The 26,705-nt window shown below is 39.4% G+C and overlaps 1 protein-coding gene across 2 annotated transcripts in view; it reads right to left on the reverse strand.

The window, feature by feature from the left end:
* Positions 1–26,705, reverse strand: part of FRMPD4 (FERM and PDZ domain containing 4) — a 300,851-nt gene that overhangs the window by 44,019 nt on the left and 230,127 nt on the right. For both annotated transcript variants that reach the window (XM_080376879.1, XM_080376880.1), the window contains exons 3-4: positions 23,977–24,137; positions 21,737–21,839 (exon numbers count right to left, since the gene is read on the reverse strand). In XM_080376879.1, coding sequence (XP_080233005.1) covers positions 21,737–21,839; positions 23,977–24,137 — 264 coding nt within the window. The remainder of the gene's footprint in view (positions 1–21,736; positions 21,840–23,976; positions 24,138–26,705) is intronic.

Below are 26,705 nucleotides of genomic sequence, written 5' to 3' on the forward strand. Positions count from 1 at the left end.
ATAGTTTCTCCCATCTTCAGCATGGCTAAAGGTGGCTAGTTAGGGCTAAAGGCCCGACTTTAAATAGATGGAGCTCATAGGGGTGCATTTGCAATCAGGTATGGGAGCAGTTTCATTGTTCAAAAACAACCCCAGCCTCTCACACGCACTAACAGACCAGAAAGCTGCTCGTGGGCTGTGCATGGGGGTTTAGGCACCTCAGCTCCACTGCCTGGCTGTGGGCACTGCAGGGCTTTTGTACTCTGAGCCAGCTCAAGTGTGCCACATAGAAGTGTCTCCCATGTAAGCAACCGAAACAACTTCAACAAGTCTGAAAAGCAGGCGATATCAAGGTTTCCCTTCTACAAAATAACTCCTATAAAGAACAACCCTAGAGGTTCGCAGTTTCCTTCTCTTGGGTGAACATCCCATTCTCCTCTTGAACAGCTTATACTTCTGTTTCATCATTAGTAGGTTGAGAACTTTCATTTAAAGCTCATTGATGAAGCCATTAGGCACTACAGATATCACTCACTTCAGCTGCACTCATGAGATAAGCATTAAAAAAAAATATCTTCAAAAGTCTTATCTTTTTCACTTGTACACACTGACAAAGATCTATCTGCACAAGAATAAATTCCTTGTTCCAAGGACGTGCATTAAAATTCAGTTCTCAAAGGGACATAACAGAGGATTTAGCATGCAAAGGATACATGTTCTTTAAAGGCTATATGTCAAACTGCAAGATTAAAAATAGACTTGTCAAAATTGAGTTTGACAGAAATCACTGTAACATCTCCTATGTTCCAATGGACATAATATTCTTCATTATGTAGTCACATAGTAATTTTTCTGGGCAACCTGGAGACTTCTCTGGAGTCTAATTAGACTGCAAATGTGATTTTAAAAAAGCAAATTAAACCATTATTTTAAAATTACATTTACTGCTGATGCAAAGTGCTAGATTATGAGTATTGGCTGGCAGTTTCTTCACGTCTACAGGCCAGTAGTTTTTCACATACATGTAAGCAAGGAAAACAGTTATAGACTCCATCCTTATGCATAATTTTGGCCTTTAGGTTAAACCCGTCAGTGGTAAGTGGAAGACAGCAAGAACAAGATCTAAACAGACAGGTCACAGAACCCTGATAATGTATTTTTACCACCTGCAACCCAAACTAGATACAAAACTGGCCAGGTACATTTCACTAGTTCCTCATGTCATGTATGGCAATAGAAGAATAAAAAAATAAAGAAGAGTTCTGTGATTCTACAGAAAAAATATTAATTTATTAAATGCCTTTTAAACCTTGCAAACCCTTTCTTAAAATTTATTTTCAAGATATTTTTTATTCCCTAATTCTGTCCTATCCTGACTTTTTGCATTTCAGTGATGCTAAAAGATAATCTCGGGGCACGAGCCCTACTTAATCTACAAAGTATCAACAGCCACAAAACCTCATAAAGAGGCAGGGGAGAGAAGTATCCTTATAGAATCCAATTCTCAAAGCTAATCATTAAAAAGAAATGTGAAGGAGGGAGATCAGAAAGCTCTGAGAGGATTTATTTTGTTCGCTTTCTTCCCTCTACCCTCTCCCCAGCTGCAGTCTCCCAAGAAATGTTCAAAGTTCATACCTTCCCTGTGGCTCTTCTGAGGATACGATCTCCAGAAGGCAAGTTTCAGGAAGGTCACCTATGAAGGGGATCTTTGCCTCTGAAAATCCAGAAGTTCAGCATTTGAACCACGTACTATTATCACTTTTTAAGGCAGTTAGAAACAATACTTTCTCCCAGTTCCTGTGAGAGCAGACACCTAACCTTTGCTTTGCTGTTCTGCGTGCTGCTGATGCCAATATCATTAACCTATTCCTTCAGGCTGATGCACCTCGGTGTTTTGCAAAATGTGGTGTTGACTTTTTACTTCACTTGCAGTGCCACCACTGCCTTGCTGTACATCAGGGCAGTGTCCCCGTTTGAGCAGAGGCCTGAAGACCTGTTCCTTTTACTGGTTATGGGCAAAAACTTCCAGGTGTCCCAAAGGTTACATATGTTTTGGCGGCTTGCATAATAAATTCATTGGTTACACAAAGCCAGCCATGGGAGATGCTTTGGATCCTTACAGCTATGTTACACTGACTTCAGACCTGCCACTACTTTTATCTCGCTCCAAAACAAAGATGTCTCTTGGGGAGGGATATTAAAGGAGTGGCAGGCTGCCTCGGCTGCCCCCTGAGCTTGCCATGAGGAGTAAGGGCAGAAGGGACAGTCTTTTCTTCCTGTGCCCTAGGCTGGGAAACATTCCAGCTCCTTCAGATGCTACCTACTGCCTGTTGGTCTACAAATTACTAAGAAGTAATTTGGAAAATTATACTGCTCTGGAAATGCATGAGTCCTTTCCCTTTGCAAAATAAGGGTGAGATCTGCGCACAGAGTAATTCCCATGCACTACAGTGAGGAAGGTGCAAGGGAAAGGGGAAGACAATGGTAAGCCTGTAGTTTCCACTTGAAGAATCCATATCATATATATTCATTAAGGAGATCTTTGATTACATGTGCAGCCAGTGAAGGGAAGATGATGTTGTAGGTTACAGTGTGTTGCAGAGAAGAGCAGGAAACCAGAACCTGTAGGTTTCTGTTGTGCTGCTTTTAAGGGGGGAAAGGAGAAAAAAGACCAGAAGTTACCTAGAGTATTCAGGACTGTTAGGGGATGTCTAGAGAAATGAAGGGAGGGAAAAAAAAATCTTATGCTTTTTTTTTTTTTTTTTTTTTTTTTTAATTAAAAGGGTTGTAGAACTAAATCTGCCCCAAGAGAGAATATTCAGTAAACAAGTCATTGCGTGGTGTCTCTAATCTTTCCTTGAAACAACTGGAAACAGTCTATGAGATACAAAATGCTGGATTAAGTGGAATTTGGATCTGATTTGGTCTGGTGGTTCCTAAATTGTCATATTCCCCTTCCAAGTGATTAATTTGTTTTATAAAAGCTTGTGATAGTGCTCATATTCAGAGGTTACCGAGTACACACAGTACTGACATTTTTGGTTGACATTTGCTTCTCATCAAACTTCTGAACTTCGACTCTCGTCACTGAAGTATCTGTTATATGGATGTAACTGCAGAGTCCTCAATCTAATGAACTTTCTCTGTATAAAATGCTTAGCTCAGGAAGGAAGATGATTTCGCTGAAAACCACATTACAATATTTGTTGTAAAGAGGGGTGCTACAATTAACCACATATTTTGCTTTACTTATTTAAGCTCTACTTTCATAGGTCAGAATTTGAAATAGGAAGACATTTCTGATTCAGCCTGCTTTGGATTTCAATCTCTAACACTGTACTAAGGACTGGAAAATTAAACTGACTAAAGTAAGTAAAGGAAAGTAAAACCAGCAACATGACAAGCAATGACATTTGCCTTCAAAAACTTTCCCATTATTACTACTGAAAAGGTGGTAGTGATGATGCATATAAAGGTACGTCTTACAGTCCATCAGATAAATGGTTAAACTCGCATAACCCTTGTGAGGAAGAGGATGAAGACAGAAGTAGCAGAAGAGATGTGGTAGAGGCAGCCCTCCTGGGTATGGTCTCCCTTTCCTCCCTCTCTAACCTCCTTTCATAGTAACAGCCTCCAGAAAAAGAAGATGAACTGATTTATATCAGAAACTTTATCTCAGTGCTGTCAAACTCACACATTAAATAATGGTGTATCAAAGCTTACCATGGACTTAAAAGCCATGACGCCAGCTATGATAAACTTGTATCTTCTGCTTTTTCATTTTTGGTCTTTCAGAGCTCATGATTTTGTGCTCTTTCTGCAGTTAACAGGACTGGGGTCTTCCATTTAAACAAGACTGGGATTTTCACCCATTCATATGAATGCCATGACTCATTACAAAATTACCTAATGGTTTAAATCAGACTCAAAAAAAATACAGGGAAAGGACTTCCAATTGCCTGCTGTTGTTCAGTAACTACATAAAAAAATATCTACTGGGTTTTTCCTCTTGTAGCTAGAAAGCAAAGTTGAAGGCTGCTATTGCAAACTATGATAGCCCTCTGCTGCACCTCATGCTCCTCTGCACCCTGCCACAGAGATGCTGATATGAAATTGGTACAGAGGGTGATGCAGTGAAAAAATGGTAGTAAAGCTAGTGCATAGACCATCCTACTGAGGCACAAAACCACCATAAAAATTTTAAACCTCTACATGTTTTCATTTATTTACAGCTATCATCACTGTCACTTGTACAGCCATAAAACCTAACACACCAGAAACTCCTCTAGTGTCTCGCTCCCCTATGGTTTTGTTTTGCAATATATAGCATCACCTTAAAAATGGGTTTGGCCTACTTGAAATATCTAATTTTAACCTCGTGCTTTCTGAAGGCTTTGGTAGGCACCCAGTTTCAGAGAAGGGAGAGTGATGGGAAAGTGAAGGCAGAGAAATAGGAAGAGTGATGGGAAAGGGATCTGCAGTGGCTGGCGTGGGTAGCCACAGGGAATGGCATGTCACAGAACCACTCCTTGAATTACCCTAGATCAAGTAGGTAAATGGTTTCTTAAAGCATGTTATTCCACTATTTGACAGCTGTATCTTAAATAAACTGGCAGGCTATACTACAGCCACTACAAGTAATCCATGGGGTAATCCATAAACAGCCTGATTGAAATCCCCCTGAAATCCATCAAAAAGATTTCAGCAGGCTTTGGATCAGACTCATTTTGCTGGAGGATGAATGTTGCTCCGTAGTTCCCCAGAAAACTAAGCACATGTGGCAAAGCAACACCTTTCCTGTCACTTTTAAGAGATCTTTCTCAAATGTTTCCTTTAACAAAACCTTAAACAAGTACACACCTCTTAAGTATTTCTAGAAGCAGGCAGTATGCATTTTAGCTTTTATAGTTATGGACACCTCTTTTACAGATTTAACACACAGAATATTTATCATACTCAGAGCTCTCCCTAAACAAAAAATAAAGTGGGCATTATTCTCTGTGCCTGTAAAACCAAATTCATCATCTCTCTCAGGTAAATAAAACAGAATTAATTCACAAAGCTGTAAAATTTCTTTATTTGCACTTGACTGTTTAACGGGTAGGAGTTTTAATAGTCCTGACACTGGTAGGATAGAGGGAAATAACACTATCACTACCATTGTATCATGTTTAATAATTGTAAAATGCTGTGGTTTGTTGCTCTATTTAAAATAATAACGGTATTGTTAAACAGCTATCATAACAAATGTATTTTTGACTGAAGAACCACTAACGTTAGTCTTTATAAATAAAGCCAGAAATAAAAATACATGTTTATAATGATACTACCTACTTTGAAATAACAAAACAGTGCATTGGTGGTGCACCATGAGCAGCAGCCAGTATCCTACTCGGAAATTTATATCATCCTGCCTCATGCATCAGATACCTAAATGAACAGTCTTGACAAGAGCTTTTTCCCCCCTCTTTGTTAATGACATGTATGCAAAAGCACGGTAATTATTCTAAAGCAGCAGCTGAAGGAAAAACTCTCATAGAGCTATTGGTAATCTGTCATGAAAAGAGTACCATGAAGACAGCAGGCAATTCAAAATCCTAGTATTTTTGGCATGAGACAATTTAACTGCGCAGAAGCATCTATTGAACAGTTAAACAAGTACATATTGGAATAGATTTTTAAAGTTTACTATTTACTCAATAGACTGATTTCTGTGAAATATATGAAGTATAACATATGAATACATTCTAAAATATGCGCAGTAAAGTAGCTATTCAAAGTAGCTATTGCATGCTGCCCTTTGGTAAAATGTCATCTTTCTAATTGAGGCATTAGGAGTAATATTGTAAATAAACTGTTGCTCAAATAGAAACTAGGTCTTAGATCAGTAAATCCTACCAGATTAAAGCATTTATGCCATAAACTTCATCACAGTACAATCAAACCAAATCATTAATTCTTCCTACTGTTTCTGACATTCAGAGGAATAATTGCCAAAATAGAACTTTTCCAAGTATTCAGTGCAGAGAAAAAAATAGTACTAAAAGCTGAAGAGAATGTGCTGTAAATTTTATATGTTCAGCACCAGGTACCAGAAAAGTAACTGCTTAACATGGTGCATTTGACTTCCACTCAAAAACCAGCTCACTAGCTCCAGTGAAATAATGCATACCTCAAAAAAAAAAAAAAAAAAAAAAAAAAGAAAAAGGAAAAAAGAAAAAAAAAAGTAACGTCCTGCATAGGATCACTATCTGGTAAGGCTACAAGGCAGGAGAACACATCCAGCTACAGGCAAGCCTTTGAGAGATGTTCTGCGTGATGATAAGTGTAGGTAGACAGAACATCAGCATGAGTGATAGTGAGCAAAAGCACAAAGAGCTGGAAGTTACCGCTGTAAGATGGGGCTACTTGCTTTGCCACCTTCGCAGAAAAGCCACACCTTCCCAGTATGGGCTGCTAACCCCACAGTGACAGAGCACACCTTTCTGAGCTGTTCATAGTCAGAATTCAGGTGTGAGTAGGGCAGCCTTATTACTCCTATGAATTCAAAGATCCCAAGACCAACATACAACTTATATCTGACATCCTCCAAAACAAAAACTCCCCTGCCAACCATAGTTGACACATGTTTTTTGAAGGCTTTATCTTCTACTTGAGCCACTGCGCATCTTTCCAAAGAGATACAAGATTATCATTTAAAGTCTTTAAATGATGGAGAATGACCACAGCTCGCTCTCTCACCTCTCTCGCTGTTACTAGCTGCAGTTTCTTTAGGGCTGGACTGTACTTTCCTACCAAGCTGAAGAGCTGCCTGCGGTCCAAGTTCTTCTTTGTTCAGATGTCCACATTCAGATAAAGCCATCTGGATTTCTACTGCCATAACCCAACTAGGCTGATCTTCTTATGTCTTCTCATGAAAAGGACAACTTCTGGCTCATTTTTGCTGCTTTTCCCAAACTACATCCAATTACCAGCACACTTTCAGGAACGGACAAGCACTGCAGACCTTCTGTGGTTATACATAAAGTTTATATTGCCTCTCTACTCCCACTTGATATTCTTTTCCTTTTTATATCCTTTTAATATTCATTCTGTTAGCTACAATGTACTGCTCTGAAAGGTCAGATTCAATGAATTATTTAATGCAATAGCAAGCTGAGGCACAAAATGCTTCCTCTTAACAGCCTCTGGTAGTTTCATCCTAGGCTGAGCTGCAGTTCAGTGAACCAAGCGGATCAAGACAGGAATGCTCACATTCACTTGTTCCAAGCAACAGGCACATCCACCCTGTGCTTCACCTTGGCCAGGCTTCTTCTGCAGCAAAGCTTTTACTACCGGAGGCCATATTCAATGTGCTGCACTGGGAAATAACACCTGCCTTGCAATGTCAGTGCACGACTTTGAAAGCTCCTTTCCCTAAATTTCTGAACTTCTGGAATTTGGCCAGCTATTGCCATGTGCCAGTGGTGCTATCAGCTAGAGGTGGGAAGACCCAGTGTGAAGTTACTGCGATGCCATGCTGCACAGACTGTTAACTACAAGATGGCAGGCACCACAGGATTTCTTTGAGGCTGCTCTACCAAATGCCGTGCATCATCAAGAGCTGGCAAGGAACTCAGCTCATAAAAACTGGACCGTGAAGGACTGCCATCCCCAAGCCAAAATGCACAACAGATAGCAGGGCTGCCTCTGAGAGGCAGGCACCATGTATGTTAACCTTCATGTCCTATATGTAACTTCTCCCATGATCTCCTAAATCAGCTTCCCCACAATTAGTCTTTCTTCCTTGATCTTTCAGTCCCATTCCCCAAAGGTCCCTCTGCACCCTGCCCATGCAGCCCCTCAGCACAGAGGCTGGAGACCATGATCTTGAAGGTCCTGGGCTCTACCACTCTCTTGGACAAGACATTTTCCACTTGCTCAGGAGCTGACCGCTGCTCTTTCAGGCAACAATACTGTGGGCTGGAGTGACACAAGGGTGAGTACATGGCCCCTGTCAGAAGGTAGATGTGGTATTTGGTCCACAGCCCCAGTGGCTGAACACTTGGGCTTCATAACCCACCAGGAGAAGTTTTCTGATGATATAACCCCCAAAATTCTTCCCTAGTAAATTTCTGGGAGTATGAGAATCCACCACAGCCCAGTGGGCAGCACTGTAAGGACAGAAAAAGCTGAGAGGTTTTGCTTCAGGATCGTGAGGGTGGCTCAGTATCCTCAGTAATATTTTTGCTCAGTAATATAATCTGGGAAGTGTAAGGCACATGAAGGACAGGGAGGTAATTCAGGACAGCTGGAATGGCTTCATTAAAGGCAAGTCCTACCTGACCAGCCTAGTGACCTTCTATGATGGGGTGACTACATCAGTGGACATGTGAAGAGCTACGTATGTCATCTGTCCAGACTTCTGTAAGGCTTTTGACAACGGCCGCCACAACATCGTTCTCTCTACATTGGAGAGAGATGGAATTTGATGGGTGGACTGTTCGGGCATGAGGCATCAGTTGAATCCAGAGGGTAGTGGTCAATGGCTCAATGTCCAGATGGAGATTGGTGACAAGTGGTGTCCCTCAGGGGTCCGTATTGGGACCAGTACTGTTTAATATCTTCATCAATGACACAAGACAGTGGGATTGAGTGCACCCTCAGCAAGTCTGCAGATGACAACAAGCTGTGTGGTGCAGTTGACATGCCTGAGGGATTGGGTGCTATCCAGAGAGACCCAGCCAAGCTCGAAAAGTGGGCCCATGTAAACCATACAAGGTTTAAGAAGGCCAAGTGCAATGTCCTGCACATGGATCAGGGCAATGCCAAGGCTGGGGGATGAAAATTGAGGGCAGCCCTGAGAAGGACTTGGGGGTACTGGTGGGTTAAAAGCTGAACATGAGCTGACAGTGGGTGCTCACAGCCCAGAAAGCCAACTGTATTCTGAGCTGCATCAAAAGAAGCGTGGCCAGCAGGTCGAGGAAGGTTGTTCTGCCCCTCTGCTCTGCCCCTCTTACTCCACCTGGAGTACTGTGTCCAGCTCTGGAGTCCTCCACACAGGAAAGACACAGACCTATTTGAGCAGGTCCAGAGGAGGGATGGAACACCTCTCCTGTGAGGGAAAGCTGAGAGGGTTGGCTTCAAGGACACCTTATTGTGGCCTTTCAGTACTTAAAGGGGGCTTATAAGAAAGATGGGGATAAACTTTTAAGTTGCATTCAGACAAAGGGTAATGTTTTTAAATTAAAAGAGGGTACATTTAGACTAAATATAAGGAAGAAACTTTTTACAATGAGGGCAGTGAAACACTGGAACAGGTTGCCCAGAGAGATGGTAGATGAATCCCTGGAAAGATTCAAACTCAGGTTGATTTGGGCTTTGTCCCTGCTCATTGCAGGGGGTTTGGACCAGATGAACTTTAAAGGTCCATTCCAAACCAAACTATACTCTGATTCTGTTATAAAATACTGACACTGACATGCTTAGTTTGTCAGCCTGAAGTACCAGCTTTGCCTTGGATCACACTGACGTCCAGCTCTGCCCTCCTGAACTCCTCAGCATCTCACAGGAGCTGTAACTCCAGCTGTTGCTGCCTGACTTAGAAAAGCCTCATGACACCCACAATCTCTCCTGTGGGTGAGGCAATCCCCAAAGGGATTAAATTAACTGTATTCGGTATCTTTAGAAAAATGTAGGCAGCATATATACGTATATCCATAGCTGAACTGTATATTCTATGAATACCAATATTCTAACCCCCTACCCCCAAAAAACTAGTAATATTTATAAAATGAATAGCGTGAGAAAAAAAACCCTATGTTCAAATCATTGTCTATTTTAACATGTATTTTCAAGTAAAACAGAAACGAGAGGTGAACTTCCAATACTGGAGAAAATCACAATGACATGTCAGAACTGGCACTTTTTATTTATCACTTTTAGATAGAGAGACAGGAAATATTTCAAATAAATATTTAAGACTCTCCTTGTAACAGACTGGCTGTACAAACCATATATAATGTCATGACAGGGTTTTGGTTTAAATGAGCTGTAGAACCTCAGTTTCTCATTTCCAAGTAACATGCACATCCCAAATCCATGATAATAAGGCTTTATGAATCACATTCTTCTCTCTCTCTGCACACACATGCAAACATACGCAAATGCATACATACAAATGTGGAAGACATACTACATGCTCGTGATGTTATTTGTCCAATAAACATCCCTAAGACTTACATTAGCAAACTGCACCCTCAGTCTATGTACCTCAAGGCATGAATAATGCAATCTCCTCTTTCTCCAACAAAAAAATGGTTCCAAAAGAGTGTGTTGAATTTTCTTTCACTCCCATATGTCAATATGTGGTATAGTTGCTTCTTTAAACCCATGGCAGTTTGTATGAATTATTAATGAACTCAACAAGCCTGCTGGACACTGTAACATGACTATAATTGGTGTAGAACACTAAGAAATTGTTTCAATGCTTTCCAAGAAGGAAAAAAAAGTGGTATCTTTACTATCACGTTTGTTCTAATATTTAATTAAAGGCTTTGAACACAAACAGAATTTCAGATAAAATGCAGAACAAAAGGGTGTTTCTGGTCACAAAAGTATAATTTCCATGTAAAATTGAGCAGTAAGGAGAACGACAAAGATAAAGAATTAAAAAGAAACTGGACTGCAAACTCAGTTAATGAATAGTTATAATTTTTTGCTGTCTTCTAAAATTGAGAGTTCTTGGTACTATTCTTGATAGACTCTTAGGCAGATGATATTTTCCTTTTAAGTCTCAGGCACACTGTAATGACGCACAGAAAAGAATATTGAGCAGAAAGACAATGTATGGAACAAAGATTTCAGTGCAATGATTAAACCTCATGACTCCTACACTTTCTATGAAATACAGATGACCTCAAGGATTTTAAACTGCTATAGCAACCGATTTTCTTCTCTAGAACTGCCTTTTCGCATATTGCTTTCTGAGTAACAGACCTGCTGAAAAGCTGAAGTGATCATCATACAATGGGTAAGTTCTATGATACAAGATGACAAGACCTTTGCCTCTCCTGCAGTCTTGTTTGATTCGTAAGCTGAACAAATTTGGCTTTAACTAAACCTCCAACCAAGCTGATTTACTTTATTTAACAATATAGATAGTGGACCACACAGGGATTTTCCCTTGTGCAGTAAGTAAAATACATTAAGCTTTAGTCTGCATGAAGAGGAATAAGAGCTAACAGAACAATTAACATTTGAGCACATAACATGTAAGAAATATGCCTTTGGGATAGTGGAGGTTGATGACAATCTAGGTTTATCTCTTCAGTCTCTGCTTTGGTATTTGCAGCCTCTATTTTGACATTTCTTACTTCTTGGTTTCTCAGAACCAGTTTCTCTTGGTTTCTTAGATGAACACAAAGTAAGACTAAGACCAACATCCTCTGGAGGTCACCTGCTGTGAAATACAGGTGATTCATCTTTCCCCTATTACTGTTGCTGCTTCCAGGAGGTCTGTGAAGACTTGGATATTTCAAGTCAAGCAAAAAGTCAAACAGAGAATGGTATCTTTGGGGAAAAGCCTGAAGAAAGCTAAAGCAGGAGCTAAAAGGCTTCTCTTACACTATTTTTCATGTGTTGCTTGTAATAAATTACAGACAATCAACTGGCACATCAGAAATCAAACCAGGAAGAGCTGACTAATAAATCCCACAGAAATCTACTGCGTTAAGCTGCCTTTTGAAGCATTCAGTATTTTTTAAAGGTAAATTTATTTTTTTAGTAATTTTTATTTTCTACTAGCTCTTGTCTCAGATCCTTTGTTAATGAGAAACTGGTTTTGTCCTTTGACCTTCCACTATGACCTAAAATTATCCCAATCAGTGGTAACATATAACTGAAGAATCTCACTTCGGGGGCTAGTGGGTCACAATATGTAAAACCATTCTCCTTCCCTTTTAACTAACCTCCTGATTGGGCATATAAGATAACTTTACTCAATTTCTTGGCAATTTTGGAAGTCCTTGTTGGCTGTAGTATTGCTAAATCAAAAATATGACCTAGTTCTGTGTTCTAGTCCACCAACCTACACAGAAGTCCCTACAACTTTTCTATTCCAATTACATTATACTATCAACTGCTAAGAGACTCTGAGTCACAAAATTATTCTTATTGGAGTGGGGCAGGAAAAAGAAAGGACTTGCTAATGACAGTCTTAAGCCTTTTGATCTTATTTCTCAGTATTTTTGAAAAAGCCTCCAAAACCAAATTAGTCCTTGCCAACACAAAAAGTGTCATAGAAATTTAAAGTTGACTGCACCGAGTGAGATCCAGTTTTGTTACAACATAATTAAGTCTAGACATCTCTGAATCAAAAAGTTTGGATTGAGTGAGTTTTATCAGACTAGTATTAAGCCAGGTACTTCTCATCTCTACTATTTTTGTGATTTTCCAGCTCCATAGGCAAACTACAGGTTACTGGTGTCAAGCACTATCAACCCCACATGCCTTCTCGCTGAAAGCCAACATTGCTGTCAGAGCAGGAATATGAAATGGAAGCGTAGAGATAGCCATTGTAACTGGACCTTAATGTTAAGAGAGGCAGCCACCTTATGACTGCATGTAGGTTCAGGAGGTATGATTCTTCATTTTATTTTACTTAATAGATTAAATGTAGTCTGGGAAGTAAATAGGATTATGATACTAAAAACTAACTCTGAAAGTCAGGAACCCAGAAAGACACAGCATCCGCACATCAAAGAGAAAGGTCTTGCCATCTTCAGGAACTCCTGAGTCAGCTTTCCATCACACAATTCATTAAATTCATTACACCACCATACCAATGGACCATGTGCTATCAAGACATCTCCATGACACTTTGCTCTTAGTAGGGGTTTACCCATTTCCCAGTGACTCTCCTTATTTCCTTCCCGCCTCAGGGAGTGGTGCTTCCACCTTGACAGGGGAAAAAAGTGCTCCCTTAACTGCAAACACAGGATTACACCACCACTCAGCATGCGAGCTGCCCACAGGATCTAAGCAGCCCCAAGGAGAAGGGCTTAAGACCTCCATTTATTCATATTTTCCAATTACATGGTTAAAGATTTTTAAAAGCTATTGCTTTTTGCTTTTTTCTCCCTTCCATTCTCACTGTGCTCTAAAACAGACATACCATAGCCACCACACTAACAGTTATGCTAGCTTTATTTTCTCCAATTTGACAAATGAGTTATTGTAAAATGCACAAAATCTTTCAAATACAGACACTGCCATAAGCTTCCACACAACTAACAGCTAAAGACTAAAGGTATTTTAAATGCATGAAACTGTACAAGACATTGCAAATTGGTCACAGTATTTTCACCCCTTTCTCTCAAAAGTTAAAATTACCTTTTACATTTCCTTTGAGCACTGGTGCATATAAAACTGCCAGCCCCAAAACAGCATTCCTTAAAAACAGGAGATTAAAAGTCTTTCTGCCTTTCCCTGATATGTCTGTAGCAGCCACAACCCTCCAAGGGTCAACTTACAACCGCACAAAAATATCATTTTTCCCTCCAAGCTCTTGATATCACCTTGGCTGTCTTTCTATCAAAATACAGCATTTGGGTATAATTCATAGTAACTATAAGCCTTCTGCTTGATATTGCCATCCACCTTTCAGTCTTTGAAAGAAGTATTTCTCTGTCTTCCTGAAGCTCTTTAGGCAGCAGATAAAAAACATTTCCTGTGATCCAAATGTCCCGCACTGTCTCAGGATAAAAGGGAATCCTGATGCCACCACTGACTGCATTGTGTGTAACACAAGCCTTCACAAATCATCACAGGCCTTATACCACACAAATATTGTGTCTTCTCAGAAATAGCTATGTTTTCCATTACAATAGCTTTGTTAGCTGATGTGTATGTGCTGAATCAGTCAGCAACTGACTAGTAAAATTAGGGAGCTGTAAGCTTCCCAGTGAGGAAAGCCACACACTTCTGGAAGGACAGAGCTGCTCTGTGAGTTCCATGCATGTGGTGGTGAAGGCATCTCTGTCACCTTCATACTTCACAGTCACTCCTTGCTGGCACTCCCAGATGCACAGCACAATCCTCTCCTGTCATCCTATACTGCTTCTGCAAGCCCAGAAGCCATCCTGCACAGACTGATGCTTCCCAAGCAAGCTCGTGAAGCTGTCTCTGTCTTGTCTTCCTGTTTTCTGTTGATTAAACTGCTCCATATGACAGTGCTTGTCTTGTATAAGTGTAGTTGACCTGTAGTAATGTCCTCAAGGCATCCATACAAGCCACAGAATATTCAAGGACCAACAGGATGACGCAGGGGGGTGGCTTGCCCAACATGATCTTTTACGTTTTGGAAATGTCATTCCAAAAGAGACAGATAACAAAGCTGGGAAAGGGAAACCATGAGATTTCTGTAGTTTGACACCTCTGCTTTAACTGTCCTTGCCCTAAACAAAGGACTTGAGATATTTAGGTACGTCCTGCCACATATTCCAACAGGAAGTAATCCTTTGATGCATGAGGGTTGCAGCAGCAGCACAAAGAAAGATAAACATCTGTTGTAAAGTGTGCAATATAGAGGAAATCCATCACACAGAAGGGTTAATTCATAGTAAACTAAAGCTGGGTATTCACTTGTATGACTTTACATGGAAATAATTTGAAACATTCACATCAGTGCATCTGACTTCAAAGTGAACACTCCACGCAGACAAGCCAATGCTTTTATTTAGTCATATGAGAAGCAGTAAGCCTACTGGTCAGAACAAGCTAATGAGAGCAACATTTGCTGGTTCACGTCTGAAGAAGGCATTTTGTACAGTTGCTTGTGTTTTGGGCGCAGCTGTTCCACATCTCTGTTCGTACCCTTGCATTCAGCTACCCTAAAGCAACTTGTTATGGAACAGCTGACCTGAAATTCATCATGGCTGAGTCTCTTTGTAGAGGATAATAGAGTAAGATGATGACACAACACTTCAACTAGATGACATATCAAGCCTTGAAATTTCAACAAGACCCTGGACTCGCTAACTCCAGGGGGCATCCAGCATGGTGAACCTGAAAAGAAACTTACAAAATTAAGTTCTCAGCATTCCAAACATTTGGATTATTGAGCCCAAACCTATCTAAACCATGCCAGCCAACTTTCGGCTACGAAAAGAGCAAGGATAAGAGACTGGATGCTTTCACAGATACAATGGATTTAAAAGAGAACAATTACCATAGCTGGTATTGATTTAACAATAACAAGTAATACCTCTATACAGCTTTCAACTCAGCTTAACTCTTACAGGCCTCTGTGAAAAGGTGGGCAAGCATTTCTGAAGCCATATTACAGATTAACAATTTAAATCTAGAGAGGTCTGAATTAGCTCTCAATATATTAGCTCAAGTACCAGAAGCACTTCCCCACACCAGCCAAGAAAAAAGGTAAAGCAGACAATATTAAATCTGGCTCTCACAGTTAATTGCAGCAGCTGATTTAAAGTACTTAAGTTATCTCAACATTATGTTGCAGAAACACATGAAAAGGTAGAAGACATACATCTCACAACACCCCTCAAGTCAGAAAGGAACTGAGTTCTCATATCCCAACTTCCAGCTCTATGTTTGAGCAAGCTGATTAGAGTTACCTAACTAAATGCCCTGGCAGAAAGCTTATCTCCACCAATGTCAATTGCAAAACTCCGACAAATAATTTGGCCCAACATTTTGTCTGTCTGTTCAGCAATAACTATCTAAACCCCAAAACACTAGCAATTCACAGATTGTGGCCTCAAACAAAATGGGTATAGCCTCTGGATTCATATACCAAACTGGAAGTATAATGAAATACCTTCAGATTTAAAGGTCTGCATGACTGGTTTTTCAGGAAAAACAGGTTTCAAGATTCTCAGTTGCTAAGCAGTATCATAGCTAATAAATTAATATACTTGATTTTTTCTCTATGATGTTGATTAAGAAAGTGTCTTAACATTAAGTCCACCAAAATTGCTTGATCCAATATATGAAATAGTCCAAGCCTAGTGACAGAAATTACATTTGAAAAGCAGTATTTTCAGCTGCTGTTGAGAAGACCATGATGACAGGCACTGCCACTGAGCTCCCTTTTGCACTTGCCTTTAGATATGATGATGCAGAGAAGCAAACTGGTCCTCTGACATACATGGAGTCAAATGGCAGTGACAGAATCCCCATCCACTCCACGATGATGGTGAGAAGGGTCATCATTGATTAAATTCATGTTAGCACTTAAAATGCAACATGCAGCCTGAAATCCTGGAGGGTTCCTTCTCTCCGGTCTTACAGTAATACAAAATTAAAACAGAAATTCTACTGCAGAACTGAAAGAATCCTCCAGATCCCCTTGATGAAAACTTGCCTTGACATTAACTTGCCAAAGCAAGAGTTATTTCAGAAAGGTTTTTGAGTAATTTCTCTTAAATAGAAAATAGAGCCAACAAGAAAGAAAAGCCCTTAATGAATTTCACCTTTTGCAGTTCTCGCTTTGCAATTAAAGTCTTTTAGTGGAATTCCACAGGACGTCAAATACCAATTTACTGCTGTTACAGTTTCAAGGAACAGACTAATCTAGCCTAATTTCTCAACCTAGAAGTCAGGTTTCTATTCTAATAGTTTTCTGTGCTTGTTCTTCAGACAATGCACAAATCGAGCTTTCTCGAACAAGGTAGTTTATTCCAAAACAAGTATCTTGGACAGATCACCCTCTTCAGGTGCCCGTCTCTCCTCACAGGCTGCCTGGATAGCTGTTTTAATAGAAGTATGAACAAAACTCCACTACTTTGCCCTCCTCAGAGTTTGTTTTATGGCATAAGCAGTACCTCTGTGTGTTACTCAAAATTTCAGTAAAATGTCTTGCTAAGTGAAAAGACATTTTACATATGTTGGGATCCTTGTAGACTGATGCAAGCTCTGTACAATCTAAGATAATTCATTTCACAGCAATCACCTATGAACATTTTATAAGGCAAATTATTTGTCAGATGTATTTCTTTAAGTGTTTTAAAAGGTTTGGTTGGTTAAACTGAAGCTTAAAAAGATACATATTTAACATTAACTAATGATAATGAAATATTGCACCTCTGAACAACCAACTAATTGATCCAGTACCTTAATACACTTTCTAATATATTATTTTTGCACTGTTTCTCACCTTGAAACATGCAAAAAGTTGCTACATTGTGCAGTGACTGTAACGTTATCTCAAAGTACTTATTGTTAAGTATGTGTGAAAAGCTTTAAGTCACAGAATCTGTATCAGCAGTAAAAGAAAACCAAGGTAAGTAGCTCCTGCTACAGTTTTGAACTGGCTGCACTTCAAATACATCTTCTTTCTTTAGTATTCTGTTCATTTCCTCCTTGCCTGGACTGTAACCATACATTTAGAAAACTAGGCTTGTTTCTTCCTCTTTTTCAAACGTCAATAACTTTCTGTCTCGAATGGAACACATCTAGACTGCAGCCATAAGAGACACTTATAAAGGTGACCTCTCTTTGAAAGGGAAACCGTAAACATGACTTCTGGGTGTGTGCTTGAAAATAGCTCAGGAGAACATAGTATGGTGCAAAAGCTATTGAAGGTTACCAGGAAAAAACGAGTCCTTATGTATTTTGTCTGCAAACTGTACTGAATTCATATTTCTGCAACCTTGGTTTTCAAAGGACAACTTGAACGCTAATTAAATGTTGCCAGTAAAGCAGAGCCAAAAGAATTAGATGGATGAGAATGACCTACAGGGGATATTTATAATGAATATCCCTGATAATCTCCAGACTTGAGACCTCCTAGGATACAAAGCATCCTTCAATTCTTAAAAAACAAATAAAAATCTTTCACCAGGTTCCTGCTCAGTACCCCCTGGAGTCAGCAGAGGTAGCTTTAATACAGTTTTCTACTTAAGAAAGCTTATTTTCAGTAGTGAATGTTTAGAAAGCACACACATAATTACAATATTAAAATATAATAGAGAGACCATGTGAAAATTTCTGTATTATGTGATCCCTTTATCTTCTTGCATTTTCCCATAGGAAAAAAACCCATTACACAAAAGGGACTTCCTTAAAAGACTGGTCTAACTATTTCTACCCCTGTAGGAGTAAAAAGTACGCAATGAACTTGGAGCTCATAGGAAAAAGGCTGAAGAAAAACAAATGATTGGAAAAAAATTGCTCTGACAATTTGTGGAAAATTTAGAAATAAAGTAGATTTATTGCTTATGGACATACTATTTCCTAATGAAAAAAAGCTTTAGTTGAAATTTTTCAGATACCATTCTTGGTGGACATTCTGAATCTTTTTTTATTTTTTGGATATAAGCTAGAATGTAGCAGAAAGTCTCTTTTCCATTTTATTTTCCTTCAATAGCATAACTTATTTTGTAAGTAAATGTCCTGACAATGTTTTTTTGGAAAACAATTAATATTGCATTACACTAAAAACTGTTTAACATTCAAGGTTGACTTAACTAACATGTGTATATGTTTGCCTGGAAATTTTGAGTCTTGCTAAGCTTGTTAAAACATGATGCTCATCTGGTTATGCTATCTATTTTATTTTTTTCTCATGCAGTTTGGGTTTTTTCTGTTTGGCTTGCTATGATCTTTATGGGTGTATTTTGGAAGCAGGTTAATTTTTTTTCCATGCTCTCTGCAATTATAAAGACACATTCTTTCTTGACTTTACAAAAAGCTTTGAGTGAAAGCTGCATAAAAATAGCCACAGAACTTCACGTCATGAAAATAAAATATACCTAATCAGCAAGAGACCACGCAATCACACACAAAAATATAGTGTTGGAATACCAATTTTTCATCAAATGTGCTGCAGTGACCATTAGGTGGTATAGTGTAAGATCCTGAGAGAAAGGAGAAAAGAGGATCCAAGCTAAAGAGCAGACTTCAGATTGTCCAGGGCACTGGTGGGCAGGGTCCTGTGGGATGCACCTCTGCAAGCCCAGTAGAGATGGGAGATTTTCATGGAGAGCCTCCTCCAAGTGCTGTAAGTCTACTCCAATCCACAAAGAAGCAGGCAGGCACAGCAGGACACCAGTGCGGCTCCAGGGAGCACCTGACTGAGACCCAGCACAAAACAGAAGCCAGCCAGAGATGGAAATGAGGAGAGGTTACCCAGGCAGGGGTGGAGTTTGCTCAGCTGGCACCGAAACTGGTAGAGGATGTGAACGGTAACAAGAAGTGCCTCTACAGCTACATCAGCAGTGAAAGCCAAGGGTAGTATGAACTCACCACCAAATGGGGTGGGCAGCCTAACGAAGGACACTGAAAAGGCTGAGGTACTCAGTGTTTCCTTGGCTTTGGTCTTTAGTGGCAAAGGCTACCACCCCGGTCCCTGAGCTCAGTGGCAGAATTTGGGGAACAGAGGTAGACAAAGATTGAATTAGGGATTTCTTAGGCAAGAGGGACACTCACAAGTCCATGGGCCTAGATGTGATTCATCTAAAGCTGCTGAGGGATTTGGCTCATGTCTTGTAAAAGCTGTTCTCTGTCATCTTCGAAAGGCCACTGTTTGAGAACTGATGCATCTTTCCAGCGTGGTTGTGAAATCTCCATCTTTGGAGATATTCAAAACTTGATTTGACAAGTCTGTGCAGCCACATCTAACTTTGACACTAGCTCACTTTGAGCAAGAGGTTAGACTGGATAACCTCCAGAAATCCCATCTCAGTTTTTCTATGGTTTTGTGATTACATCCATTGCCCAACCTATGCATCTCAAACATACTCATTGCTAGACACAGATACCCTGCTACTGGCTGGGAAACAAGATTTTAAAATTGCTTCTGTGCACATTGAAAACTGAAAGCAAGCATTTTCAAAGTTGCAGATGTATCTAACCCATATCAAAACCTTTTACTATACAGAAGGAATTCATTATTTCATTGGTGTAAAGAATCGGTTCTGCTATGGTGTCAGGACTGTACAGTAACAGTGTCTAATCATCCCAGGTGTCCCCACTGGCATGAAAAGAAAGCACTTTGTTTCAAATGCTGTAATATACAACCCCAATACATTTCATTCTGAGTCTCATCAAAGAATGAATCTCTGTCAAAATCCCAATGGCAGACAGATTCTGAGAGCAGAGGTGGAATTACAGTTTAAGAAAAGTATCACCAAAAGCTTCGCCTGGAATGCAACAACACTCTAATTTAAGACACCAGCTATGGAGTCAACATAATTGGAAAGGGTGACATTCTGATTCACTTTCTTATTTGAAGGCAGACAGAGAATCAGCCACACAATAAATTCAGTTTGTCTCAGGCCTAATCAATCTATTTTCCTTGATGTTATTACTACATATTGCTGGCAGCAGAGAAATGAGATAGAGATCCTAATTTTGATTACTTACATATCAAATAATCAAGGAAAGAATGAAGACTGCAATATGATTGCTTTATGAAGAAAAAAAAGACATAAAAATGAGTTTAAGACCCATTTGTGAGCCTTTAGCTGACAGTCAATACAGAGCATAGAACAGAAATTTATTAGGAACAGTTCCTGCAGTTCATGGAGTTTCTTTGTCTTAAAAGACAAGTGTCAAAGTCCCCTCTTAACGTGCTGTGTTTCTGTTAGTTGACTTGCAGGTCAACACTTTTTTTAAGAAAAATCAAAAAGATATCATATTTTATCCAAACCCGCCTAACATAGATAAAAGCATCAGTGTTGCTGGCGTCTTTATACCATTTCTGTAGCTCCTTTGGAAGTTTGGTTCACAGCTGAATCCCCAGCAAATGAGCACTTTTTTGCTCAATGTGTGATCAGTAAGAGGAGTTCAACTACCACAGCACCTCCTGCCCAAATTTCCAGAAGTAAATTGGTTACATGGCTAACACTGATAGCTACCAGTTCTGGGGAAAGGTACCTGCACAGTTAAAACTTGAGTATCTCTCAGGAATCAACTAGATCCACCAGTTCAGAATTTACACCAATGAGAAGGAAAATAACAGAAGCAAACCTGATTTCCAGCAACTAGGGTACTAGAATTTACAACAACAGAATTTTTATGTTTCATTTTTTTAATTACTAGTCATTTTTCTATGCAATGCACTAACATTTCTTATTACTCCAAACACAAAGCTTATTATGTGAACCACATCACATCTTTTTATAGATCCTGAGCATTTGTCAGTCACTGCCCTTTCTTTCCTTCTACATCCCATTAGAAATAATGACATTTCTTCTTTCCTGCATTCTCCAGTCACTTTTTTGTCATTTTCTGCCACCTATCCACACAGCCTTGCCTCCTGCTCTTTTCACAAACTCATTACCACAAACTCATCCACCCAAACACTCTTTGAGCTTCTCTACATACTACCATTTACATTCACCCATCTGCTCTCAAAAATGACCCCACCACATTTTCTTTCCTCTTCACACAAGACAGACACAATTCAACTTTCTTTGTGTATAACAGTGACTGGAGCTGCCTTGCTCCAGGAATTATCTCTTCAACAACCCATACCAAAAATAAATACCAGAAGAATACTACTCCCGTTTTGATACCCAAGTATTTTGGAACTGTTCAAATATTTTACTATACTTTTTCAGCTACCCAGAGGACATTTAAAAAAGCACTTCATTTCAATACTAAAATGCTTCACCATTCTTCATTATGACTTAAGCAACATTATTTTCTCTTTTCTCAGCCATGAGAAGGCAAGACTTGCTGTATTATCAAATGACTGTACAAGCAATAAGCTATTGGTTCATAGTTTAAGCGACAGGACATCAACTACCTGACAAGGTCGATGACTCTCTCCCTTGGAGCAGAGCTGACTGGCTCATCATTAATCATTATGATCTGATCCCCTGGTATAAGCTTTCCTTCAGAGGGGCCGCCTGGAGACAAATGAAAAAAAAACACACAACACCACAGGTTAGCAGACCATTGTAAATGCACAGATTCACTCTGTTATTCACATATTTGAGTGTTTTTTTCTTCAACTAATGGCACGCTTAACACTATTTCTGACATTACTAGTACTTCCTCACCAGGAAAATCTTGAAAGCTAGTGTATTAGCAGCTTCTACAGAAGTTCCTCAAGTTAAGCTCTAAACTCACATCTAGCCACCTAAAAATAAGGCCTTGATTTTCTGGAGGGCCAAAAGGACCCTTAATGGGTGGCCTAATTCACCCTTTAAAGTGTGATCAACCATACCTTACTTATCCCTGATCAATCGTTGTCTGATATCCTTGTATGACCACCCTAAGGAGGACTCCTTTTCCTGTAAATAAATGATCCTGTTAACTGCTGTTAAGATCAGGAAGCCTTTCTCCCCGGTGTCTACACCAGATCTTCCTTGTTGCAAAGCATTGTTCCCTGTCCTAGACAAAGTAACACTGGCAAACATCTTGCTCCTCTTCCCTATAAAACATCACTTACATATTTGAAAGTCTTGCAGGTCTCTCGCTTTTTGTTCTGGCCAACACAAACCTGTTTCCTTCAATCTTAAGACAGTAATTTTCTATACCTCCAGCCTCTGAGTCTCTTTTCTTCTGGATTCCTACCATTTGGTGAACACAAGCTTTACGTACATCCAAAAGCATTGCCACTTTCAGTCAGACACTGATACTTAGCATTAGCCTGAGTAAACAATCAGGCATGTACATGTCTATGTGCTTTGGATTCTGACACTGCTGAAATGCATATTGAGTTTGTGTGTTATAAAATGCACATAATACTTTGCTTCTCAGCATGATTACATGCCCAGAAGAGGGTGCGACATCACAACTGCTAGTGAAAAGATATATCCCCTTCAGACTTCTGTCTTTAAACTCTGCAATGATGATACATAACCCCCCCAATAATATTCTCAATATGAAGATAAAGTCTTAAAAGTAAATGTTACAGTATTCAAAACCAACTCATTTAACAACTGAACTAATGCTGTTCCTTTCCTCTGGTTTCAAAACTTCACCTAGATATCCAGCATCAATGGATACAAATCCATGCAGGAGAATGTTGTCCTGAGCTCATCTTTCCTCCTGTTCACTTGGAATTTAATAAACACCTTTTCCAAACTGAACTGTAACATAAAACTACATTAATAATTCTAACATGGGAGAAAAGAACCATCTGGATATAGTTCAAATATTAGTTACACTGCTCGCTTCATCTGAAAGCAATACAAATATAATCAATGCACACACATGGGTAAATGACATCAGAACTTCACAAAGTCGATTTTCCCTCTCCTCTGCTATCTGCGGGGTTCTGGAGAACATATTGAACAAGAGCAAAGTCAAATCCCTGCCCTTGGCTCCAAGGCAATTTTACATAACAACCTAAACTTTTAAGCACAGAGAGTAGGAGCCCGCTGTTTGGAAGACTGATTAGTCCCAGGTCTGGTCCCCCATAAATTCAAAAATACCACAAACCTCACTAATTTTCACTCCAGGTAAGACATTTAGGAATCTATTTTGACCTGGCTTTTTGCCATATAGTTATACAGAAGTTTCCATTAAATAAATAGTAATACAAAAAAGCCAGCAATAACACCCTCTTTTTAAAAAGAAAATATTATAGTTAGAACCAAGTATTATAGTTAGAAACCTAGCTCTCCTTGGGAAGCTGATGATAAAAAGAATGAAAAATATGTAAATTTTAATTTCGCAACTCAATATACCTCTTGAAAACACTGATTCAATGGCAATGAAGGTGATATCAAACCAATATAAACGTAATAGGGAGAAGACCTTTCCTTGAATGAAGTGGGTCAACTTTTTTTCAGGCAAACAACAGTAAGGGCTTAAAGCAATAACCTAAACCTGGCTTTTTTTAAACATATTTACATAATGTTAGAAATGGGTGCAAGGAGGGAAACTACTGGGTAATAAAAGGCTTAAAATCCTACTTAGTATGTGTGATTACTTTGCCTGCCTGAATATTTTAACAGTACTCAAATTTGTAGCTGTGTTTCATCTCAGTAGATAAAATCCAAGTTTGTTTCTTGTGGTCATGTGGGGAAAACATACCTGGTGTTACTGAGCGTACAACAACGGGCTTTTCACTACCAGCCACAAACCCAAATCCTAGCACAGGATCCCTCCTCATTTCCACTTTCCGAGGAGCTGGAGGGGTTATTTGGCAGCTCTCTATTCGAGGGTCTTCAAATGTGGCTGATTGTGTCATGTGACTGTGAAAAAAAAATAAAAGATGGAAAAAGGAAAAAAATCATTAAAACATGATTTTGTGGTACCTACTTGAGCCAAGCAATTTCTGCAGCGATATGAGATGAATACCTGAAATGTTCTCACTATAGGAATTAAAACATCAACTTAATTTTCTATTAGAATTTCTAATACACAAAGTAATGATGCTGCTGGCAGGTCTCAAACACTAATCAATAGTATCAACCTATAAAGAGGTCTCTTTGACAGCATACATTTAATTATACCCCATACATGAAAGAAAAATAACCCAATAATAAAGCCTTTGTCATCAGTACTTGAATCTTTCATCCTTCATTTCTGGAAGGGAAAAATAATAGAGTGACCTACTCTTAATGTAAAATACAAGGGTCCACCAGCCTTTTGTAAGAAGAGACACATATTTAAATGTGTTTTTCCAAAATTTTAAGCAAGTTTCTGAGCTGAGTCCTCTCCAACAGGTAACAGCTCTATATTTACTACTCGGGTAAACAAAGTGTGACTCCAGAAAAAAAAAAAAAAAAAAGAGGATATCAAGAAAATATGTTTATCAGCAATTACTAAAATACTTTACTTTCAGCTACAGTTTTATGACAAAGGTGACTTACTGTACCTAGAAGAAAGAATTGTCATATCTGGAGGGAAAAATCTTGATTTTTCAAGCAGAAAATAAAAATGAAAGCTATCCAACATCACATATCCATGAAAGAGGTTGTGGTTTAAAAGCACAGAGACCCCTAAATTAACATTAATAAACACTGAAATGTGAATGATGCTGTATGCAGACTGAACTGGAACATAGTTTGGGTTTCCCACCCAATGCCTGGAGCTCCCTGCTGAATCACGGCTACCAATTCCCAATGTCGATTAGAGAGACAGACAGACCGCTCCAGTGTCACACCCTTCCAAATGCCATTAACTGAACTCACGTGCATCAGGAAACCCAGTCACCACTGCAGGCAACAAGCAATACCTGGTCAGCGTAGCGTGAAGACAGACCTGCAGCTTGTGGCATCGGGTTATTGCAGTCTTGACAGAGCTCAGATAGTATTTGTTTAAAGCTGCCTGGCTGAAAGTTAATTCTTTATTTATCTACAAGAGACTATAAATCTGCAAGTGCTGAACTAACTCCAGCTCCTGATGGATAAATGCGGTAGACAAACAGAGCCAAGTCCCAGCCCCGTCTGCAGGGAGGGCACAGGCTCCTGCAATGAGAAAGGTAACGGCCAGGTGCCCAACATAAGACACCGCAAAGAGCATCAGATAGGCAGATATCCCTACAGCAGTAGGCAGTATCACCATTTTGAAAGTTGATCTCCTCATAAATAATTAACAACATGAAAATAAGTGATTTCCCCATATCCTTGATAATCTTATATATAACATGTTATAACATGAGAGTTATCAGACATCCCATGTGACCAGAATTGTTGCTCTCGCCTACCGTCCCTTTTCCACCTTCAGATACAATTCCCTGAAGAACTCCAGTAAGGCAGTCCATAAGGAGAAAGGCATCATTCAGAGATCACTTTTCAGCATCAATAACATACAAAAACTTCTTTGATCTTTCCCCAACACATCCACCTTGGGCATGACATCAATTTCCATTCTCTCTGTGGTCTTCTTCTATTACTGATACACAGAAGAGCAGCAAAATCTCAGTAAACTCTCAGTGGGAGCTTATTCCTGTGACTGGATTTTTCTAGGGCTTTTCTTCAAAGAAACTCTCTATCCCTATCACAAGATTCAGTCTGCCTAAGAGTAACATGCTGCCTTTTTATGCATATGATCAGAGGTAGCAGAAGCTACATCCTTACAAAAATAGGAGAGAGAGAGTATCTCTGTGCTCTCCTAGTGTCTGCATAAGGTGAAGTCAGCAAAGGAAATACATTTTCTTTTACTAGGTAGAGCAACACATCTGATACTTCATTCTCCAGCTCCTCCTGTTCCTCCAGTTTTTGTCAATTAGTTTCAGATGATTTTCTATTATGTTTATTCAAAAGAACTGTTAGAAAAATGTAAACTCTTTATGAAATCTATCTTTAAGACCTCCCAGACACCCTCCTCCCCATCAACTCCCATTTATGATGTGGCCTTCTAGATATTCAAACATTTTGTCTTTCAACTGGGACACTTTCTGAGATGTCACTGGTATTGAAAAAACTACCTATCTCAACTTGCGTACTTTGCTTTGGTAGAGAATATAAAATTGCATTTGTCACCTCTTCTAGGTCACAGCCTTACCAGAAAGTTAAAATGTTCTATTTAATCATTTGTGTCTAATAGCTGTGTCCATTTCTGCAATACAAGCTGACGCTGTCTTCAAAGAGGAAATGCCATATTTACAAGCAACTTGAAAATACTGCTTGAGCTTTTGAGAACTACTTTCCTGCCATTGTACATTCTCTCTTCAAGCACTTGTGTAGCCTGTTTGAAAACGAAATCATGAAGAAGAAAAAAAAAAAAAAAAACACAAACAAAACGGCCCCTCAAAAGCCCCACCAACAGCTACACTTCAGATAACAAATTCCAAGAGCAGACATAAAGATTTGCTC

The sequence above is a fragment of the Falco punctatus genome, assembly GCF_963210335.1.
Source record: "Falco punctatus genome assembly, chromosome: 2".
NCBI lineage: Eukaryota > Metazoa > Chordata > Aves > Falconiformes > Falconidae > Falco > Falco punctatus.